Raw genomic sequence first — 19,569 nt, forward strand, 5'->3', positions numbered from 1 at the left:
TAAAGTACTGTAACATGTATCTAATAAAATTAATTTTCTTATAGACACTTCTTAGCCAATCATACCTAAGTGGAAAAAGAAAGTAAAAAAGGACAGAAAACTTCACCAAATTTCACAAGTGGTTTTCAAACATGTTGCAAGTGAATTTGAAGCAGCGTTTCGTACAACATTAAATGGGAAGCAGCGCGGAGCACTGTGATAATCAGGGATGCTCAGCCAAATGCCTGGGAAAGGCTCATGAATCACTCCACCAAGACAGGTGGTAGACACCAGGGGGTCAGGGAGGGGTGGGAACTTTCCACTGTGAAAACACTGGATCCTCGTTGCAAGTTCTGTCCCAAATAAGGTTCCATCATGGACATTTACTGAATTCAGACATGAAAATGAAGAATTATTCTAGAATATAAAACAAAAGTAGTTCTTTTTAGGCTGCTTTCAAAGCTACAATACTTGTTTAAAAGAAAAATGAGGCTGGACTTAATAAATATCCCTACAACCTCTTGCCTCCCAGGATTAGGAGTTAATAAAATCCTAACTATCCAAATTACCTGTATACTGAGCTTAGCAACTAAAACAAATCTTTACTGAATCCTTTCCTCCGTGCAAGGCACTCTTTGCATCTTGAGAACAGTTCTTCAGCTCAGCTCTGCAAACATAAATATACCGAGTGCTTGTTACGTTGTGTTAGGAGCTAGGGATATAGAAAGAAAGTGTGGCCTCTGCCCTCAAGGAGTTTACAATCTAGTGGAAAATTCAGAGACATGGCAGATAACTGCAGTATCTGTGGGTACTTTGTGTGCACAGAGTGTAAAGACAGCAGAAAGAAAGAAGTGCTCCTGGGTCTTGAACGATGAATAAGAGATGACAGGTTTTGACACGTAACAAGAATGGTAACAGGGTAGGAAACAAGTAGCTAAGAAAGCTGCATGTCTAATTTCTAAACTCATTCAATCTTGGACCCCGCCAACATTAGAAACCAAAAAACCCAAATACAGTATTTTTCTAGAGCCTCCTATTAAGACAAATCTCCAATTCTTATCAAGACAAACTCAGACTTAGATGAGGAATTAGTTTTCCAGAAGCCCAAAACAACAAACTAATAATCTATTCTAAAAGAGACATGGAGAACAGACAGGTCAATGTAGAGGAATTAAGGATGGGGCCAACTGTATTTATTTCTGGAATGCGTGGTGTGACTTATCTTGGGCAGATTTACCTTCTAGTGCAGTTTTGCTCTGGCTGATGTTAAAATTAATGTCCATTCCCTGGGCACACATCAACTGCACACATAAGTGAGAGTGAGCAGGAAAGGTGTTCCAGAAGAATATTCGGTAGCATGGGAAAGCCACCATGGGTTTTAAAATAGCCTGTGGGGAAATCCATAAGGTGATTAATCTAAAGTAAACTGTAGATGTTACTTGGGTCTTCTCTATGACTTTCTTGTTGTTCTCAAGGAAATGTATATTTGTGACCTGTTAGGAAACCTTCTGAGTTCAAATCCACACTTTTAAGCAGGTAGTATTATAAAATTTAAATTAAACATAAAAACACACACCTCATGGGTTTTACTCAAAATCAGGCATTTGATAGTGCCCACTATGGTAAACAGTTTACTGGACAAAGTTGTCTCTTCTAACTTCTATGGTAGTAACTGAACTCTCAGTAATATTTTTGTCCAAGAGCTGAAATTAAATCAAAATGTATTTCTGAGTAAAGTGGTTACCTCTGTAATCTACGAGGCACAGAGGTAGGAGAGATTTCCATCAGGAAGAGACCTTCAGCCAGAAGATTTCAGCTTACCTTTTATCTCTTAGTATTTTAACCACATGGATTTTTCATTACTCAGTATCACAGTATATTTTACTTCAGGTATTTATCAAAAAAGTCAAATGGCCAAAAGTTTAAGATAAACTTTTATAACTCTGAGAGAAATTCTAGTTATCTCTCTGGCTTTTCTAGGAGCCCTGGTGGCACAGTGGTTAAGAGTTCAGCTGCTAACCAAAAGGTTGGCAGTGTTAAATCCACCAGCCCTATGGGGGCAATTTTACTCTATCCTATAAGGGTCACTATGAATCAGAATCGGCTTGACGGCATCGGGTTTTGGTTTTTTGGTTATACTTAGATTAGGAAGCCTGGTGGCGCAGTGGTTAAGAGCACAGGGTGTTAACCAAAAGGCTGGCATTTCAAAGCTACCAGCCACTCCTTGGAAACCCTATGGGGCAGCTGTACTCTGTCCTATAGGGTTGCTATGAGTTGGAATCAACTGGAGAGCAACAGGTTGGTGTATTTATACTTAGATTAAGGAGTCCTGGGTGGCACAAATGGTTAAGCACTTGGGTACTAACCGAACCATAAGGTTGGCAGTTCCAACCCCCCCAGATGTGCCTCAGAAGAAAGGCCTGGTGATCTGCTTCCAAAAGGTCACAGCCTTAAAAACCCTATGGAGCAGTTCTACTGTGCAACACATGCAGTTGCCATGAGTTGGAGCGGACTCAATGGTAACTGGTTTGGTTTTTTTGGTTTTATACTTAAGTTGAATCATCCGAAAGTAACAAACTTAGGGTACATTATTTCTGTTTTATGTATCCCTGCTTTGTGTAAAAATATCTTTACTGAATCCAGATTTAATAACACAGGACCCTTCCATAGACAGGAAAATGCTCTGATCCAAAGTTAAGTGTTTCCCTTGGGGGTATGACAGCAGGAGGCTCAAAGCTAATTCAGTGCTCTAGTAACTAACTCATCTTGGTCTGAAAATACATGTTTGTTTCTTTTAAATAGCTCTTGAAAAGTATTTTATTTTTTATTGTACCTTGTTACACTAGCTCAAATTCTACTAAAATGTAGATTAAAAAAATGTAGATACACTATGAAAACTAAACAAAGAAAAGAATGCAAACTCATCACGCAGACCCCAGAAGTCAGAAATACTAGGAAAATGGCTTCTTGTGGCTACAGAAGAATCCAACGGCTCCGTGTTGAACCTCCGTGAGGACGTGCCCTAAGCTTTACGGGCCGTAATTCTGGATGGCATATGCAGTAGCTCCATTCTTTGCTAGGAACAAGGATCACTGCAGTCGTAATGGACAGCCCTCTGGCAGGTTACAATAGGGCTCCAAACTAAAACAGAAAGCAGCCTCAGTGTACAGAGCTTCACCAAAGGCAGAATACTAGAGCTGGGAACCAGCAAGCACGCAGCACGTATGCAGTGATCTATCATGGGTTAGCAAGGCTTTGTTCACAGAAAAAATAATGGGAATGTTTGCAGAGAATCTGTCATTCGAGTTGGCTAATTCAGATAGAAAAACTGAAGCAGATGTACATTTAATAGCTTGACTGAAGCTTAGCTTCATTTATAGCTCTTCAGGTTTCAGTGAGAGTACCTACCAGAATCATATTGCACATGAAAATACAAACTGACAACAGAGGCGTGCTTGCCAACTGTGTGTCACTGTGATTATGATGACTGTCTGTTTCTCACCTTTACTCCAGCTAGCATCCCAGTTGTGGATACGCTAAAATCAAGATAAGCTAGTGTATCTGGGTTAGAAGGCTTGTAGATCTGGGCAGGCCGCTTCTTTGGCAAATCATCTAGAGATAAAAACAAAGCTATCAGTGTGTCTGATCTAATTAAAAATATATATAAGCAAACAAACTTCCAATGCAAACTTATCCAGTTTCCAACCAGATCTAACCAGTTCAAATACATACCTGTGTCCAGTATGGGGGGCCATGTCCTGACGTCTACAGCTGCTGCTGCCTCTCTGGACCGTAACAATTTACATATTAGCTGTGTTGTCATTAAACAGGCCGAGCGACTCACCTGAGGGTCGGAGAACAAAGTAGGTACACTGAAGTCCACGTGACGTAGTGAATGAACGTAAGCCACAGATGAAAGTACTGATTGAGTGCTCATCAGGCACACATTAAATGGAGCTCTGGATAAGCAAATCAGATTACCATGAATAGTGTTTCTTCTTTAAAGGCAGTCCTGGGAAAGCTGAGGCACAAGACAGCTAGGAAGCTGATTACGGGAGCACACGGATGAAGTAAAGGGGGAATGAGAAACCTGTACATGTGCTCCGAAGTTTCCCTGGCTGAGTAGGTTCCACAGTGTTCTGATCACACTCAGAAAAGCATCTAAACTAACTGTGCTCACCATTAAACCCATCGCCGTCGAGTCGATTTCAACTCATAGCAACTCCATAGAGTTTCCACTGCTGTAAATGTCTATAGAAGCAGACTGCGCAACTTTCTCCCATGAAGCCGCTGACCTTTCAGTTAGCAGTTGAAAGCTTTAACCACTGCACCACCAGGGCTCTCACCATTAGCTCTGTTAATTTTTATGTTCTATTGTATCTGTTAGATGTGTCACATATGTCCAGGTATATAACAAACATTTTCTAACAGGAGTAGCCATCATCATGAAAGTACTCCAACACAATTATATAAAGTCTAACTTTGGGGGCAGAACATTGGTATTATTCTCTATTCCCAAATCATTTTGTCTCTTGTGGTTCTCCTCTAAGGATGGGGGGTGAGGGGAGAAGATCATAACCCTCTCATGCTTCCCCATGAGTAAAAACAAAACAACCACCACAACAACAAAAACCCCAACAAATCTATAGTTTCAAAAAAGATAAGGAAACTCCTAAAACTTAAGGAAAACCTTTTTTAAAAGTATTTCATTTTTACTTGGTTTGGTTAGCTCAGCTGGGTTTGGTGCAGTAGCTCACAGTAATATTAGTAATGCCAGAACTGCCCCCGTAGGGTTCCCAAGGCTGTAATCTTTACGGAAGTAGAATGATACGTCTTCTTCCATGAAGCAGCTGCTGGGTTTGAACTGCTGACCTTTTGGTTAGCAGCTGAGCACTTTAACCACTGTGTCACCAGGGCTCCTTTTGCTTTCCCTAGGGTACCTTAAATTTGAAGCTGCCGGAGTAGTTGTTATACCACTTGGCCCTTAATTCCATACAGAAATTTAAATCTTGGTTCTAGAACTAGATTACAAGCTCCCTGAAGGCAGAGACCATATGTCCTACTGTGTGACTCCACAGGCAGGCACACACATACTCCCATGGCCCACACACACAGCCAGCACCCTTCACTAGAAGATTTCATAGTCTACGTCCACCAGAGTGAACACGGAATAACGGATCTACAAGCTCAGCGCTCAGATCGAGGGGACATTTCCAGGTCTTTGTTACCTCCACGATCATCTTTACAGTAGGTAACGTTGTTGCGATGTTCTGTGGATGTGGAGGGCGGACTGTTATTGGGACACAGCCTGCATACAGGCAGCCATAAAATGCTGCGATCAGGTCTATTCCTACACAAAGGAGAAAACAAACATTTTTACATGAAACAAAAGGTGATCATCCCTGTTAACGTAAATACTATTACGGAATAAATGAGAAGGTTAAGTGAGCAACGAAGCCCTCTAACAAACTCCTTGTTCGGTCCCTGCGGGGTTTTGTGAAGCTTCAGTAATCACTTTTGTATGGTCTGTTATTTCAGGCATGAGATGCCAAAGATGGCCAGGAGTGTAATTTCTATAAGGAATTACTTGACTTCATGATTACCAATTCAGTAGTTAAAAATTTAACCATGATCAATTAAATGAACTGTATCAGATATCTAATAAAACAAATTTGGGTACAAAAGCCTTCGTAAAAAGTTACTTTATTTAAGCCTCTAAAAGTACGCAGCATGTTCCCTCTATGTGGCTGTAACTAGACACACAGGAACCCAGTTAGAATCAAACTGGATATAGTGTAAATGTGCTGTGCTAATGCAGCCAGTCTGTTCATCATGTACCACTGTGCAATAAGGGCCTCTTTTTTTTTTTTTTCCTCTAGGGGCTCTGACTGCATCTCTCTGGGGTTCAACATAAGCCACGTTTTTTTACCTGGTGGGTAGACTAAAGCAACGTGATCTCCATCTTGCAAGTGCCCTCGTTCCATCAGCATCACGGCTATCTTCTCAGCTCGTTTATGAAGCTGGACACAAGTCAATGAGTTTGCTATTGTACCCTGAATATTAGAAGGACAAGGGGTTCAGTAAGAATTTTTTAAAATAACATCTTTATTGAGATATAATTCACATACAAGTCACTTATTTAAAATGTTTAATTCAATGATTTTTAGTATATTCACAGAGTTACACAACCATCACCATAATTTTAGAATATTTTCATCACACCCACCCCAAAATCTCATGCCCTTAGGTTTCCTCTGGTGCAAACGGTTAAGTGCTTGACTGCTAACCAAAAGATTGGTGGTTCGAACCTACCCAGAGGTGCCTAAGAAGACAGGCCTGGCAATCTGCTTCTGAAAGGTCACAGCCTTGAAAACCCTATAGAACAGTTCTGCTCTGCATACACGGGATCACCATGAGTCAGAATAAACTTGACGGCAACTAACAACAATAATTAGCAGTCACTCCCCTTTCAATCCACTAAGAACTTAAGGTTTCCCTGATCAATAAATTGTTTCTTTCCTCTCTGAGCATCAGTGTGTACTTATGAGATAAACACTGAGACTGATCTGGTTAGGATAAACGGGGCCATGCTAAAACACTGAAGAGGCACCTGGGTATATTAGGGATAATAAAAACACTTTAAAAATTAATTACCTGAACTTAAAAAAGAAAAAAAAAAGCTGAGATTATATATCTCAACTTAGTGACTTTGGGACTTACAGTGTAGTATGGGCAGTAAGAATTAATATAAATCTATAGGACTCATACTTTAATAAATGAGATTCATTTAAAAAGTTTTTTAAATAAAAAGATCATTTCAAAAGGCAAAAAACTAAGAAAACAAGAACAAAAAAAAAGAAAAAAGCACCAGTCAAAAAGGAAAAAAAAAAAGCTAGCTGTCAAACTCAATTGCATGTAGATTTTTCAAACACCCGAAAACACATTTGGATTGAAAAATGCCTTAAGAAATGGTTGCTGGGGAAAATCAGTAGCAAAATAAGTACTAAGAAACATCCGAATAGTATGGGAGTCACTCTTAGGAAATGCAAACAAAACTATGAATACATTGTAAATGATAAACACAAACTTAACAAAAAGTTTTTCCTGAGGATACACTTTACAATCACAGCTCACCTGCACCAATACGCAAGTGTAATGAAATAAGCTACTTAAAAACTGCTTAGACTCCAGAGGCTGAAAAATGATCATTGCCAGTCTGGGCTAAATAATTTTTATTTAAGTAGGTGGTCAAAGAAGAGAATGTTGGTGGGGAAAAACAGAAGAAGTTAGTTAGCAGAGAATCAGAGATTTGACGCAAACACAGGTAGGTGTTCTGAACCCTAGTGGTAAGCATAGAGAAAGATGTCCAATTGGTAAAGTGCAGTATGGAGTCAATCATATGGAATAAGGAAAGCATTTTAAGGATAAAAGTGACCAGAGTTCTTTGGGGCTATTCAGGAACAGTGGTGATCTTAGTGACATGGTCATGTCAGGGGAATCTGGTGGGCATGTAAGAGAATATTTTATAATGTGTCAACATAAAACTACCAGCACCCGATTTTACCAAAAGTTTCACAAAACAAACTGATTATCATATCTAGCTCTGGGAGGCTCCCAACACCTTAACAGCTCCTTCCTTCAGACACAGAGAACCAGGGGATACAACGGAGGGGGGAACTTGTGAGAAATCTCCCAATTAGTTGCCAAGTCAGGTCTTCAGACTCCTACTCCCCCAAAGTTGTCACTCAGTTTCTTGCAAGGAGGAGAGATTTAGCTTACATTTCTATGCACTGAGTCTTCGCTTCACACACATTTTCCTTAATTACTTTTCCCCTTACATAAGGTAAAAAAACAAGAAAATAGAAACAGATACACAGAGTGGAAGAGCAAGAGAGAACATGACAATGAGAGGTTAAAAAAAAAGATCTATGTTATACAAAAAAAAAAAAAAAATTTTTTTTTTTTTAAATGTTATACAGGAGTCAAAGAAAACAAACCAAAAAGTTAAAATTTGGCAGTCTTCAAAAGCAAGCCGTTCTAAGTGCATTCACTCAGCGAAACCCAAGAAAACGACTATACTCCAGTGTACTTCGGGCTCTTCAAAGTGAAGATGTAGCAAAGATCCACAGCAAAGCTGATTGTGAGGCCAAATTGGTGGTGGTGGGGAGACCCCATTCATGGCTACACTTGGTATCTGGAAAGACAGGTTAGCTGTCTTGGGTGCGGTGGGTTTTTTTAATTGGAAAGTAGCACATGGCTCACCATTACTAAATAAAATGGATTACGTCTCATTATTTGGGGTTGCCATGGCATCAAGAAATGCTGTGAGTACTGGCTCATCCTTCTCTTCCCATTGAGGCAGCTCTTCCTGTTACCTAGGGTTCATTCACCCACCCTGTTGCCCAGTGCTACAGTATGCCTGTCTTCACACAATGCTATCTGAAACAAGTATTCTCCATTCAGCTTCTGGAACACATTTTTCCCCCCATCTTCTGGAAAGGAGAAGCTAATCCTCTATCAATAATCAGCTTTTCTGCCAGAGGACAATCCCTACTCTAAAGACAAAACATTTCATTTTCTGGGGTCATGAGATTTGAGAGGCTTGGGTGACTCACAATCAGCAGCCAAGAGTGTATTTCAAAATATTTTTACACCCTGGTTCAAGAAAATTTCCATTCACTTAAAAACACGAAGTTTAATCCGCATGCAGCCTTCTGAGAGATACTTTTCACAAGGCTGTTTGCCACTTTCAATGGTTAATCCAATAACAAACAGGAAATCCTCAAGTCACACTCTGGAACACTGGTGTGGAGGAGTGGCACCTGGGAGGGTGCTGGGCTCTCAAATCAGCATGTAGTGTGATGGGCAGTTAATCAAAATTGTCTGCAAAAAGTCCTTAGGACTGTGCTGGAGCGAGGCATCCTGTTTCATATTAAGTCCGCCACAATCAGGTTTTCCTCCACAGGCAGAAATGGAAGCCGTGTATTGGCTGACCACTAGATGCAGTGATTGTCTTGCATTTAAAGGACATGTTGGATGAAAAATGTTCCTGTTTGAACAATGGAGTTACTCTCAGCCAGACAAGGTGCTTACACTGGGAAAGAATGGGGGAACGAGAACCAGGGAGTGGAACTGCCGATGCAGGTCACCTTCTCTCTTACCCTCACCCAGGACACTGCGGTATTTACTCATGGAGTGGTTTGGCAGGCCCGGATGCCCACACCATTTTAATCATATTTTTCTTTCTTTTTCTCTTTGCCCCAGATGGCAAGGTTGAATCTGTATAGGGTGAAATACTTATGACATGACTCCACCATACAGTAAGTCTACAATGTGACACACACCACAGCGAACTCCTATGGCATGGTTCATCACCACTCGTTCTTTGGTAATCTCAATACAAACTTTTACCTCAAGAGAAATACCACTGATTTTCAGTTACACATTCCATTTTCCAAAGTACTAGTTGCTAAGAAAAAAAAAAAATGTTACACACAAGTGGCTCCAGACCCACAGTATAATTCACCTGGCATTCTCATCAGCACTTGTGAGGGAAAGCTGGAGTTTTCCATACAGAAACCAACACGCCTGATAGGAAGTTACAGCAAAATCAGTTCACTACGGCTGACCTTTATTAAAAGAAATCTTAGGAGGTATTTTGACAGAATGGTGATGCAGGGTAACCCACCCACCGAATATCTATTCTAAAGACAAAAAATTTCAGTTGCCAGGAACGTACATCTGTTACCATTTTAAAGTTTTACGTTAAATTAAATAAAAACTGGAAAACTATTAAGCAATGAATAAAAAGTCAAATGGGATTTATATTTTAAATTCTGAAGAAGTTACTGCAACGAAAGCAAAAAACATTACACGAGTTGGCTGTGGCACTGAAAACAATCTCTTCTTCACCAAAGAATCTGTGTCTTCCCTGATTCACATGGTGAATTACTAAGGAAAACACCAACCCTCCTTTTCTGGGGAGTGAATTAATGAATTATCTGGGAGCAACAAGTCCCCATAAGAAAACAATCGTGAATTGCATTCACCTTAATTTCAACTTCGGAAGGTAAAAAAATTAAAGTTTAAAAAAATGCCACTGGCTTACTTTGTGGGCACTTGGGAAGAAGCAATTAAATATTCTGTAGATGTAAAGCACTGGGGAGAAAAATCTCAGTGATGGGAACTAGCACAGTTAACACGCCATTACTGCAGCATACTTCTAATGCAGCTAATAAAAAACAGTAGGTTAAACAGAAAGAGCTGGCTGTTGTTTCTGCTTTAAAAAATAAATCACAGATGCTCTTCTATATGTAAACAAGTCCCCAAAATATAAGTTTTCCATGATTTGCTTCCTACTATAAAGCTTGCACAAGAACACGTCCCAATTTATTACACTGGCCGTGGAGGACAGCCTATGAACAAACACCCTCCTTGCAACAAACAGGAAGCATCGCTCATGCCTGTGGGCCAAGGGTTCAATCATTTTAGAAGAGTCCACGATCAAGGAGAGTGGGGGAAGTGGTGGTGCTCATAATAAACCTGACTGCGGTGTTCACGCAGTTGTCACTAGCCGTGTGTGGCTACTGGGCAGGTAAAGTGTGGCTGTTGCCACAGGTGAAACTGTATGTTGGAAATACTGAGTAAAAGTAAATATATTAAATGAATCTCACCTGTTTCTTTTTACGTTTTAAAATGCTGCTTCTGAAGAAGTTAAAATTATGCATGTGGCTTGTGTTACGTTTCTACTGTACGGACAGCGCTGGGCTAGAAGGTTGCTTTAAGTAGAAATCACAGTATAATAATCATAAAAATAATACTTGGGGCTTTTTTTATAAATGTATATACGAGGTCCCTGGAGAAGGATATCATGCTTGGTAGAGGGTCAGTGAAAAAGAGAAGACCCTTGATAAGATGGAGTGACACAGTGGCTGCAACAATGGGCTCAAACACAGCAACGGCTGTGAGGATGGCGCAGGACTGGATGGTGTTTCCTTCTGTTTTGCACAGGGTCACTGTGCTTAAGAGCCGACGTGATGGCACCCGACAACTGTAAGAGGTAGTGGAGGGTGGGGAACTGTTATGGATTGAATTGAGTCCCCCCCAAAAAATATATGTTGTAAATCCTAACCCCTATACCTGTGGATGTAATCCCATCTGGGAATAGGGTTTTCTGCTATGTTAATGATGCCATATCAGTGTAGGATGTGTCTAAAATCAATCACTTTTGAGACATAAAAAGAGCGAATTAGGCACAGAAGCAAAGAAACACAGAAGGGGGAAGACAGATGCCATGCCATTATGAAAATTGCCAAAGAACCAAGGAACAGAAGCTGAAAAGACATAAGGACCTATCCCCAGAGCAGACAAAGAGGGAAAATCTTCCGCTAGAGCTGGTGCCCTGGATTCAAACTTCTAGACTCCTCAACTGTGAGAAAATAAATTTGTTTGTAAAAGCCACCCACTTGTGGCAGTTGTTAAAGCAGCACTAGGTAACTAAGACAAGGACTAATGCAGATGCTTGGCCTTGGCCCTTTTAGAAGAATAACCTACAGCTCAAACTGCTATTATGATCCTTCAGATAGTTTAAAAGAGAACTGTCTCCATGACAAGACAGCCGTGGGAAACAGCAGGTCACATCTAAAAGGCAAGGGTCTCCTTGGGCTGTGCTTTCTCCACGACAGCCTAAAATAAATTCATTCATGTTTTTGATTCTCACAAGCCAACCTCACCTGATTTTCTCTAATGTTTCTAATGAGAAGTCCATTTTAGGGTGCTTCAGTCATGTCCAAAACACACAATTTTCCAAAAGATCCAGTGTCTGACTATAGCAAATGACTATGACCACAGGGATTATGAGCACATGGGTGCAGGAAGGTCACACGGGGACTGGCAGGCTGTACATCGAGCCTAGTGCTCTGGCATCACTCCAGCAATCTGGCAGGTCTCCTTTACATTCCTACTTCCCAATATTACATTTAGTTAGAATATCTCTATCTTCCTCCCACCAATGGGACGTATTGTCTATGAACACATGCAAAATCATTCCGAAATCTTTGCAGAACTGGAGGATTTACTACTTTTTAAGCTACCTATTTATACTTCCAGATAGTTTGGGAACAGACATTCATCCACTCCGCAAATATCAGGTAATGCTGGGGAAGGTTTAAAAAGATGATTCCGATGTGACTTTTGCTTTTAAGCGGCTTACAGTTTATGGAAGACACCATATAAACACAGGGAGAAAACACGTTTAGCTGAAGGGATCTGAGATGGTACACGCTGAGACGACTAGCATGTGAGACAGAGGCTGCGGCTAGGACTGTAGATCTGAGTCATCACCGTGGAGGTGACACCGGAGTCTCAGGAGACTCAGGAAACTATGGAGAAAGAACAGAGGCACGAACAGTCTCTAGAAGAAATGCTACCTTCAGAGCACAAGAAAAGTCAGGGAGTGACTAAAGAGGAATTATGACCTGTCACAGAAGCAGAGGAAGGAGAACATGTCAACTATGCTAGCAAAGGGGAATTTATCTGTATTTATAGGTTCAGGAAGGGTCCAATGCAGAAAAGAGACAGAACATACAAGGCAGGCATAATCTCATATACACGGACTCATGGTAACCATATGGGGCTTCAAAAAATCCTAGGTCTATGCTATGACTTTTATTACTGTGCGGTTGTGAGCATGAATTGCATCCCTAGGTGGTACAAACAGTTAAGCACTCAACTAGTAACCAAAAGGATGGTGCATGGTGGAAAAAAGGCCTAGAGATCTATTTCCATAAGATTACAGTCATTGAAAACCCTACGGAACACAGTTCTGCTCCGAAACACATGGGGTCACCGTGAGTCAAAGTTGACTCAATGACAACTGGTTTGGTTTGGCTCGGTTTTGTGAGCCTAAATAGCAGCAGAAAACGTCAAATGAAGGTAAAGGTTAAGTCAAAGGGAAAGAAGAACTTCATTAGACGATGCTAAATAAGAATACTGGCAAAATTTGTTGTTAGATGCTGCTAAATTGGCTCCAACTCATGGAGACCTTATGTATAACAGAACTAAACACTGCCCGGTCCTGTGTCATCTTCATTATCATGGGTATGTTCGAGTCCATTATTGCAGCTACTGTGTCAATTCATCTCACTGAGGGTTTCTCTCATTCTCACTGGCCCTCTATCAAACATGATATCAAAATATCAAAAAAACGTCAAAATAGTAATTGGTAAAAAGTGACGATTTTCTATATAAAGAAGTCCAATGAATTGGCAACTATTTCTTTAGACTCTGGGGAACGGTTTTGAGCAGATACAATGAATAAACTGACTAGTGTGACCAACTCAGCATACATAACAATTTCAGGATTATACGCACATGCTATGTCTGAGGTGGCACAGTGGTTAAGGTGCTTGGCTGCTAACCAAATGGTCCATGGTTTGAACCCACCAGCCAGTCTATGGGAAAAAGGTGTGGCAGTCTGTTTCTGTGAAGATTTACAGCCTTGGGAACCCTGTGGTGCAGTTCTACTCTGTCTTACAGGTTCGTTGTAAGTCAGAATCGACTTGATGGCACTGGGTGGATGACTGAGAAGGAGGAGGAGGAGGAGAGGTTATTTACATAAATAAATTGCTTGGAAAAATGGTCTGATACCTGAGTATACAAATTAGAGATTCAGTAAATAAATGTTATTGCTGTCAATTGCTTTATCTGTAGTCAGTCTTCTACTTTAAGCTATGAGACACTTCCGTGTACTACAATTTTGATTTTAAGCGACTCTAAGCCATCATACTTCAAAAAATTATTTTTTTCTAACTATAAGTGTAGTGCATGCTCACTACATAAACTTGAGAACATAGAAAAGTACCACAAAACTCATCCCCCCAAATAATACTTTGCTAATATTTTGGTACATTTCATTTAGTCTTTCTCTGTTCATACACACAAAAAAATTTGTGTTTCCAACTGGAAAACAATATTTGAATTATATATCATGTTTTATCATCTGCTTTTTTCCCCCAGTAATGTATGTTCAGAGTTTCCCATGCAACGAAATATTCTTCTAAAACATGATATTTAATTGCTGAAAAATATAGTAAACTATGAATATTTAAATTAATTTAGTCAATCTTATTTTTTGGATATTTAAGGCATTTCTAATTTTTCTAGTGTTATAAGTAATACTTGGTAAGAACATCTCTGAGTGTAAAGTTTTTTTTTTCTTTTTTGGAATACTGTATTTCCTTGGACAAAATTCCTATAGAAGTACAACTGCTGTGTACAATGTTACAAATGTGGTTGGAAGATACACACTAGCCACCTGCCCTCCAGGCATTTCCCTCCCCTGCTCTCCCACCCCTACAACCCTCACCAGGGGATATTTGGAAGTGCCTTATAAATGTGGTAAAATATATAACAACGACAACAACAAAAATCTTGCCATTTTAACCATTTTTAAGTGTCTGTCCCCAGTCCCTGGTCACCACTAATAAACTTTTGTCTCTGTGCATTTGCCTACTTAGATATTTCACATAAATGGAATCATTTGTGTCTGACTGATTTCACTCAGCATAACGTTTTCAAGGTTCATCCATGTGGTAGCACGTATCAGAACTTAATTTGTCTGTGGTTGAGTAATATTCCATTGTATGGATAGACCACATTTTGTTTATCCATTCATCTGACATATGATTGTCCCACTTTTTAGCTATTGTGGATAATACTGCAATGGACACTGGTGTACAAGTCTCTGTTTGAATCCCTGCTTTCAAGTCTTTTGGGTTTATACCTAGGAGAGGAATTACTGAGTCATGTACTTTTTTTTTTTTATGGTAATTCCAACTTTTGGTGGAACTGCCTGTTTTCCACAGTGGCTACACCACTTTACATCCCCACCAACAGTGGTTGAGATTTCCAATTTCTCCACAAGCTTGCAAACATCTGTTATTTTCTATTTTTCTGGTAACAGTCACCCTAATGGGTGTCAAGCTGTATCTCATTGTGGTTTTAATGTGCATTTTCCTAATAACTAGCAGCACTGAGTATCTTTTAACGTGTGCTTATTGACCATTCGTATATCTTCTTTGGAGAAATGCCTACTCAAGTCCTAGCCCACTTTTTAATTGGACTGTTTTTTTGTTATTGAGTTGTAGTTCTTTATACACTCTGGGTGTTAAACTCTTACCTGATACACGGCTCCCAAACACTGTCTCCCAGCCTGTAGCCTGTCTCTGTGTTGATACAGTTCTTTGATGCACAAGTTTTTCATTTTGACAAAGTGTAATTTATTTTTTCATTTGTTGCTCATGTTTTGGAGTCATATCTAAAAATTCACTGTCAAAAACAAGGTCTTGAGGCTTTACCCTTATATTTTCTTCTAAAAACCGAAGGTTTTAGTTCTTATTTGTAGGCTTTTGATCTATTTTGAGTTAATTTTTGCATATGATGTGAGGTGTAGATCCAGCTTCATTCTTCTGCATATGGTGATCCAGTTGTCTCAGCATCATTTATTGAAAAGACTGTTTTTCCCCATTGAATAGACTTGTACCCTCTTGGAAATAACTGGCCATATGTGTATGTGTCTATTTCTGTATTCAAATCCTATTTCAGCGGTCTGTATGTCTATTCTACCAAACTGTTTTGATTACAGTAGCTTTATAACACGTTTTGAAATCAGGACGCATGAGTCATCGTACTTCGTTCTTCTATTTCAAGATTGTTTTGGCTATTAAGGACCCCTTGCAATTCTATATTAACATTTTTATGATGATTGGCTTTTCCATTTCTGCAAAAAAGGTTCTTGGAATTTTGATAGGGATTGTGTTGAATCTGCAGATTGCTTTGGGTGGAAGTGACATCTTAACAATATTATATCTTCCAATCAATGAATATGGGATATCTTTCTATTTATTTTGTTTTTTCATTCCTTTCAGAAATGTTTTATAGTTTTCACTGTATACACCTTTCACCTCCTTGGATAAATTTATTCCTAGGTATTTTACTCTTTTAGATGCATTGTAAATGGAATTGTTTTATTTCCTATTGTAAAAATGGCATGAGGGGAGTGTCTGACCTCCTCTAACTTCACAACGGGGAAGGAGAATCAAGATTAACAGCCCAAGGCTGACTGCTATGAGGTGGAGGTCAAACATGTCTCCTCTCTCCGCCATCTTTACCAACTCTGACACCAACTATCCCTCCCACAGCACTCTCTACTGGGTTTGATAATCCATTGCAATGGCCACAAAGAACTCGCAGTCAATATGATTACAGGGTTAATTAGGGAAGTAACAGGCTACAATTCAGGCTCAGGAACACTTAGGATACAGTTCTTCCATCAGGACAGCTTCTTCCCAACCGTGCTCACAGGCATGCTTCTCCCTGGCCCTAAGCCTCTAACCCAAAGGCACTTAGCTTTCTCTCTCCGTGGGTTGGGAATTCCCCTGCGCCATCTCCTGCTGCCGGTTCTCTGCTTCCAAGTCTCTCCTGTCAGGTCTCTTCTGCCACCACTTCTCACCATCTTCAGGGTTATAGCTCACTCTCTTGTCTCCTGGATCCAGGAGCTTCTAGTGCCAGGGTCCCGGGTCCAAAAGACGTGCTGGCTCCTGGCTGCTCTTCCTTGGTGGTGGTGGGGTCTTCTCTCTCCCGACTCCCCGGGGCAGCTCATTTCAAGCCCTGCTGGATGGCAAAACTGACCAATACCTTTGGTGGGCCACAATTAGCATATATGCACAGATCCACCCAATCATTTGGGTGGGAGTTATAAGACCATGGCCAGAAAGGCCACACACAAAAGTGATCCACCACACCGCACCTATTAAGGTAATTCATTGCTGATATACAGAAACATAACTGATTTTCGTGTGTTGATCTTGTATACTGCAACTTTGTTGAGTTCCTTTATTAGCTCTACTAGCTTTCTTGGGGATTCTTTGGGATTTTCTATATACAGGATCATATCGTCTTCAAATAGATTTTACTTCTTTTCTGTTTTGGATGATAACTTTTCCTTGACTGATTTTTCTGGCTACAGCTTCTAGTACATTGTTCAACAGCAGTTGTAGAAGTGGGCACCCTTGTCTTGTTCCTGGTCATAGACAGAATGCTCTCAGTTTTCCTCCATTTAGTATGTTAATTGTGGATTTTTCATAAATGTTCTTTATCATGTTGAGAATTTTGCCTTCTTTTCCTAGTTTGCTGAGTGTTTTTATCATAAAAGACTTTTAGATTTTGTCAAATTCCTTTTCTGCATCGATTGAAATGATCATGTAGTTCTTTTCCTTTGTTCTATTAATGTAGTGTGCTACACTGTTTTTCTCATGTTGAACCACTTCTGCAACTCTAGGGTAAATTCTACTTGGTCATGGTGTAAAACCCTTTTAAATGATCTTGAATTCGGTTTCCTAGTATTTTGTTGAGATTTCTGCATCTATGCTCATAAGAGATATTGGTCTGTGGTTTTCTTGTGGTATCTTTGTCTGCCTTTGGTATCACGGTAATGCTGGTCTCACAGAATGAGTTCAGAAGTGTTCCCTCCTCTTCTATTTTTCTGGAAGAGTTCAAGAAGAGTTGGTGTTGATTCTCCTTTAAACGTTTGATAAAATTCAGCAGCGAAGTCATCTGGCCCTGTACCTTTCTTTGTTGGGAGATTTCTGATTACAAAGATTCAATTTCTTCCCTTGTTATTAGTGTCTAGATTTTCTATTTCTTCTTGAGTTAATTTAGGTAATTTTTTTGTTTCTAGCAATTTGTCCGTTCCAGTTATGTTACTTAATTTGTTGGTGTACAATTGTTCAGAGTACTATAATTACTTTTATTTCAGTAGGGTTGGTAGAAATGTCACCACTTATATTTCTGATTTTAGTTACTTGAATCTTCTTTTTATCTTTTTAAGCCTAGCTAAGATTTGTCAACTTTATTGAACTTTACAAAGAACCATCTTCTGGTTCTTTCTCTCTATTGTTTTTCTATTCTCTATTTCAATTATTTCTGCTCTGGTCTTTATTATTTCCTTCATTCTGATAGCTTAGGTCTTATTTTGCTCTTAAGTTAGGTTACTAAAAAAAAAAACTGACATGAGATATTTCTTCTTTTTTTAAGGTAGGCATTTAGAGTTATAAATTTCCCTCTGAGCACTGCCTTCACAGTATCCCATGTTTTGGAATGTTGTGCTTTCGTTTTTATTTTTCTCTAAGTAATTTCTAATTTTCCTTGTGATTTCTTCATTGACCTATTGGTTGTTTAACAATATGTTAATTCTCACATATTTGTGAATTTCCAGTTTTCCTTCTGTCCTTGATTTCCTGTTTCATTCCATTGTGGTCAGGAAAGATACTCTGTATGATTCTTATCTTTTTAAATTGACTGACACATTTTTTTGTGAGCTAACATATCTATCCTGGAGAATGATCCATGTTACTCAAGAAGAATATGTATTATGCTGCTGTTGAGTGGAATGCTCTAGATACGTCTGTTAGATCTAGTTGGTTTATAGTGTTAAATGCTCTATTTCCTTATTGATCTTTTCCCTAGATTACTGAAAGTGGTATATTGAAGTCTCCAGCTATTATTGTAGAACTGTCAATTTCCTGCCATCAAGTCTGTTAATACATTTTAGGCCTCTGTTATTAGGCGCATGTTGTTGTTGTGTGCCATCAAGTCAATTCTGAATCATAACAATCCTGTAACACAAAACAGAACCGCCCCACATGGTTTCCTGGGGTGTAATCCTCATGGGAGCAGATTTTTCTCCCACGGAGTGGTTGGCAGTTTCAACCACCAACCTTTTGGTTCCATATTTATAACTGTTATCTCTTCTTGATGAATTGAAACTTTTATCATTATATGACAACCTTCTTTGTGTGTTTTAAAAGGTTTTGACTAAAAGCCTATTTGTTTGATATTAATATAGCCACCCAACTCTCTTTTGGCCACTATATGCATGGAATATTTTTTTCATTCTTTTATATTCAATCCAGTGTATTTGGATTTACGTGGGTCTCTTGCAGACAGCATACAGTTTTATTATGTTCTTATCTGTTCTGCTGATCTCCGCCTTTTAGTTGGAGAGCTTAATCTATTTAAATCTAAATTAATAACTTACTGATAAGGAAGGACTTGCTTCTGCCATTTTGTTGTTTTCAGTGTATGATGGCTTTTTTGTCCCTCACTTCTTCTAATACTGACTACTTTTGTGTTTAGTTAATTTTTTGCAGTGAACCATTTCAATTTCCTTCTTATTTTCTTTTGTATACATATTTTAGATATTTTCTTTGTGGATATCAAGGGGATTACATTTATCATTGTTAATTATTAACAACCTAATTTAAATTAGTACTAATTTAAGATCAATAACATACAATAACTCTGTTCCTACACAATTCCTCCTTTGTGTTACTGTCACAAATTACATTTATATATTGTGTACCCATTAGCATAGATTTATAATTATTTCTTAAGCATTTATCTTTTAAATTATATAGGGCATGGCAAGTAGAGGTACAACACAAAAATACCATAAAATTGTTCTTTATATTTACTCACGAAATTACCTTTACTAGAGGTCTTTTTTAATTCATAAAGCTTCAAATTACTGTT

The 19,569-nt window shown here is 39.2% G+C and overlaps 1 protein-coding gene across 2 annotated transcripts in view; it reads right to left on the minus strand.

Moving 5' to 3' along the window:
- DIP2C (disco interacting protein 2 homolog C) overlaps positions 1-19,569 on the minus strand; it is a 657,451-nt gene that overhangs the window by 115,138 nt on the left and 522,744 nt on the right. For both annotated transcript variants that reach the window (XM_064285066.1, XM_064285065.1), the window contains 4 exons: positions 5,909-6,032; positions 5,208-5,329; positions 3,712-3,823; positions 3,482-3,591 (listed from right to left, as the gene is read on the minus strand). In XM_064285066.1, the coding sequence (XP_064141136.1) occupies positions 3,482-3,591; positions 3,712-3,823; positions 5,208-5,329; positions 5,909-6,032 (468 nt within the window). The remainder of the gene's footprint in view (positions 1-3,481; positions 3,592-3,711; positions 3,824-5,207; positions 5,330-5,908; positions 6,033-19,569) is intronic.

This window comes from Loxodonta africana, chromosome 4 (assembly GCF_030014295.1).
Source record: "Loxodonta africana isolate mLoxAfr1 chromosome 4, mLoxAfr1.hap2, whole genome shotgun sequence".
Taxonomy (NCBI): domain Eukaryota; kingdom Metazoa; phylum Chordata; class Mammalia; order Proboscidea; family Elephantidae; genus Loxodonta; species Loxodonta africana.